General features: G+C 37.6%; 1 protein-coding gene across 1 annotated transcript; it reads left to right on the plus strand.

The window, feature by feature from the left end:
• Window positions 1-2,246: 2,246 nt before the first annotated feature.
• Window positions 2,247-3,283, plus strand: LOC133613406 (trace amine-associated receptor 13c-like). Its single transcript, XM_061970930.2, has 2 exons — window positions 2,247-2,416; window positions 2,479-3,283. The coding sequence occupies exons 1-2, from the start codon at window positions 2,247-2,249 to the stop codon at window positions 3,281-3,283; spliced, it is 975 nt and encodes a 324-aa protein (XP_061826914.1).
• Window positions 3,284-4,541: the final 1,258 nt, after the last annotated feature.

The following is a 4,541-nucleotide window of genomic DNA, read 5'->3' on the forward strand; positions in this document are numbered from 1 at the left end:
CTCGTTTTAACATCCTATGAATTTAAAAATTAATATGATTCTAGCTTTAACATCCTATGGTTTAAAAATCAATAGGAATCTGGTTTAAACATCCTATGATTTTCAAAATCAATAGGATTATTGCTTTAACATCTTATGATTTTGAAAATCAATAGAATTCTCGCTTTAACATCCTATGCATTTAAAAATCAATAGGAATCTGGTTGACATCCTATGACTTTAAAAATCAATAGAATTCTCGCTTCAACATCCTATGATTTTGAAAATCAATAGGATTCTCGCTTTAACATCCTATGATTTTAAAAAATCAACAAAATTCTCGCTTTAACATTCTATGACTTAAAAAAATCAATAGGATTCTGGTTTTGACATCTACACTTTTAAAAATAAGTAGGACTCTTCTTTCACTTTAAGATCCAATGATTTTAAAAATCAGTAGGATTCTGGTTTTGACATTTACCATTTTAAAAGTCAGTAGGATTCTCACTTTGACATCCACCATTTAAAAAGCTATGAGTCTCGTTTTCATGTCCAATCATTTTACAAAATCAATAGAATTCCCGCTTTAACATCCTATGATTTTGAAAATCAATAGGATTCTCACTTTAACATCCTATGATTTAAAAAATCAATAGAACTCTAGCTTTAACATCCTATGATTTTAAAAATCAACAAAATTCTCGCTTTAATTGCCTATGATCTTAAAAATCAATAGAATTCTCTCTTTAACATCCTATCATTTTCAAAATCCATAGGATTCTGGTTTTGACATCTACAATTTAGAAAATCCGTAGGATTCTCACTTTGACATCCTTCCATTTAAAAAGCAACGAGTCTCATTTTCACGTCCTTTGATTTTAAAAAACAATAGAATTCTCGCTTTAAAAACCCATGATTTAAAAAATCAATAGAATTCTCGCTTTAACATCCTATGATTTTAAAAATCAATAGGATTTTTGCTTTAACATCATATGATTTTAAAAATCTACAACATTTTCGTTTTAACATCCTATAATTTTACAAACCAATAGGATTCTGGTTTTGTCATCCAATGATTTTAAAAATCAATAGAATTCTTCCTTTAACATCCTATGATTTTAAAAATCAATAGGATTCTCGCTTTAACATCCTATGATTTTAAAAATCAATAGAATTCTTCCTTTAACATCCTAGGATTTTAAAAATCAATAGGATTCTCGCTTTAACATCCTATGATTTTAAAAATCAATAGGACTCTGGTTTTGACATTCAATTATTTTAAAAATCAATATAATTCTTGCTTAACATCCTATAATTTTAAAAATCAATAGAATTCTCACTTTAAGATCCAATGATTTTAAAAATCAGTAGGATTCTGGTTTTGACATTTACTATTTTAAAAATCAGTAGGATTCTCACTTTGACATCCCACCATTTAAAAAGCAATCCCCTAGAGGGGGGGTTTACCCACATATGCGGTCCTCTCCAAGGTTTCTCATAGTCATTCACATCGACGTCCCACTGGGGTGAGTTTTTCCTTGCCCTTATGTGGGCTCTGTACCGAGGATGTCGTTGTGGCTTGTGCAGCCCTTTGAGACACTTGTGATTTAGGGCTATATAAATAAACATTGATTGATTGATTGATTGATTGAATGAGTCTTGTTTTCACGTCCTTTGATTTTGAAAATCAATAGAATTCTCCCTTTAACATCGTATGATTTTATAAATCAATAGGATTTTGGTTTTGACATCTTGTGATTTAAAAAATCAATGGAATTATTGCTTTAACGTCCTACGATTTTAAAAATCAATAGGGTTCTGGTTTTGACCTTCACCATTTTGTCATTGTAAAAAATCAGTGGGATTCTTGGTATGAAATGGAGGTGAAAAATGAGGCCAAGAAAGCGCTGACAAGGCAAATGTTGTGGCGTGACCTCTGAACTTATTTACCTGAGCTGCTGGTCAATAGTATTCTTAGATGGAGTGACCTTTGACCTGAAAAATCAACAGGATTCTTGCTCAGACGACTGATGAAGACGAGGGCTAGCGTGCGCCGATTTGACCTCCGACCTCATCCGCCATCTTGGGGAGGACTTCGCATGTGGGCGGACAATTGGAAGTCACAGTCACGTGAAATGAATGGGGCGGGGCTTCCATTCTGTTTGTCAGCTTCCTGTGGCGTGCAGGAAGAGATAAAGTGCGGCGAGGGCTGAGGACCGGAGCAGAGCGCTCGGAGACGCCGCTTCTTCTTCTTCTTCTGCCGGGCGATGGAGAGCGCCGGGGCGTCGGAGCTGTGCTACCCGCACCTGAACGCCTCATGCCGGGTGCCCAGAAAGCCGCCCATGCAGGCCCTGCTGATCTACGTGCTGCTGTCCAGCATCTCCATGGTGACGGTGGCTCTCAACGGGCTGGTCATCTTCTCCATCTCCTACTTCAGGTGATCACACGTGTTCCTCGCAGGCCAGAGCGTTTGCTGATGTTGTCGTCCCTCGCCGCCAGGCAGCTTCACACGCCCACCAACCTGCTGCTGCTGTCGCTGGCCGTGTCCGACCTGCTGGTGGGCGCCCTGCTCATGCCCGTGGAGATCATGTACACGGAGGCCTGCTGGTTCCTGGGCGACGTGGCGTGCACGCTGTACTACGTGGCCGACTACGTGATCACGTCGGCGTCGGTGGCCAACATGGTGCTGATCTCGGTGGACCGCTACGTGGCCATCTGCCATCCGCTCTCCTACCCGGGCCGCGTCACCAAGAGGCGGGTGAAGATCTGCGTGGGCCTGTGCTGGCTCTGCTCCATGGTCTACAGGCTGGTGCTACTCAACGAGCACTTGGAGGAGCCGGGCAGGTCCATCTCCTGCCTGGGGGAGTGCGTGGTGGTCATCGCCAATGCGGCGGGCTCCGCGGACCTGGTCATGACCTTCTTCCTGCCCATCCTAGTCATCCTGGTGCTCTACCTGAGGGTATTCGGCGTGGCCGTGGCTCAGGCCCACGTCATGCGCTCTCGAGTGGGCGCCGGCCATGTGCTGCGCGTGAAGAAGAGCGAGATGAAGGCGGCCAGGACCTTAGGCATCGTGGTGCTGGTCTTCCTCATCTGCTTCTGCCCGTACTACTTTCCCACCCTGGCGGGAGAGAACACCTCCGTGGACGCCGCCTCGGCCACCTTCGAGATCTGGCTGGCCCACTTCAACTCCTGCCTCAACCCCTTCATCTACGCCCTCTTCTACCCGTGGTTCCGCAAAGCCGTGAAGCGCGTCTTCACGCTGCAGATCCTCAAAGCAGGCTCCAGAGACGCCAACATCTTGTAGTCCTGGAAGAGAGAGAAAAAAAAAGGACCTGCTTACATTTGAACAACATTGTAGGACATTTAACCACAAGCATCGACATTTAACTACATTAAACAACATTTAATAACGTTTAAAAACATTTAACAACATTTAGTAACGTTTAACAACATTTAGTAATGTTTAACAACATTTGACAACATTTAATGACGTTTAACAACATTTAGTAACGTTGAACAACATTTAATGACATTTACCATATGCAACTCTTGAATGTGCTTCAATGTTAAACACTGAACCACATTTAACAACATTTGACAATATTAAACAACATTTAGTAACGTTTAACATTTAATAACGTTTCACAACATTTAACAGTTAATTGTTGTAAAATATCATTACATGTGGTTGAATGTTGTTAAAAGTTAAATTTTTAACAACATTTAACAGTTAAATGAGGTATATGTCAGTCGTTTGACATTTAACAACATTTAACAGTTAAATGTTGGAAAATATAATTTAATGTGGTTGAAAGTTGTTAAAACGTAAATATTTAACAACATTTAACAGTTAAATGTGGTTGAATGTTGTTAAAACTTAAATATTTAACAACATTAAACAGGTAAATGTTGTCAAATGTTGTAAAATATCATTAAATGTGGTTGAATGTTGTTAAAAGATAAATATTTAACAACATTTAACAGTTAAATGTGGTATATGTCAGTAGTTGTTTGACATTTAACAACATTTAACAGTTAAATGTTGTTAAATGTTGTAAAATATCATTTAATGTGGTTGAAAGTTGTTAAAAGTAAAATATTTAACAACAGTTAAACATTAAATGTGGTAAATGTCAGTGATTGTTTGACATTTAACAACATTTAACAATTAAATGTTGTTAAATGTTGTAAAATATCATTTAATGTAGTTGAATGTTATTAAAACTTAAAATATTTAACAACATTTAACAGGTAAATGTTGTAAAAGATCATTAAATGTGGTTGAAAATTGTTAAAAGATAAATATTTAACAACATTTAACAGTTAAATGTTGTAAAATATCATTTAATGTAGTTGAATGTTGTAAAATATAATTTATTGAGTTGAATATTGTTAAAACTTAAAATATTTAACAACATTTAACAGAAAAATGTTGTTAAATGTTGTAAAATATCATTAAATGTGGTTGAATGTTGTTAAAAGATAAATATTTAACAACATTTAACCGTTAAATGTTGCTAATGTCAGTAAGTGTTTGACATTTAACAACATTTAACTATTGT

Source organism: Nerophis lumbriciformis, linkage group LG13, assembly GCF_033978685.3.
Source record: "Nerophis lumbriciformis linkage group LG13, RoL_Nlum_v2.1, whole genome shotgun sequence".
Lineage (NCBI taxonomy): Eukaryota > Metazoa > Chordata > Actinopteri > Syngnathiformes > Syngnathidae > Nerophis > Nerophis lumbriciformis.

Bases quoted from the DNA above. Each gene is read 5' to 3' on its own strand.
- LOC133613406 (XM_061970930.2), top strand. From the start codon at position 2,247: ATGGAGAGCGCCGGGGCGTCGGAGCTGTGCTACCCGCACCTGAACGCC. The intron at 2,417-2,478 runs GTGATCACACGT...CCTCGCCGCCAG, and splicing joins TTCTCCATCTCCTACTTCAG to GCAGCTTCACACGCCCACCA.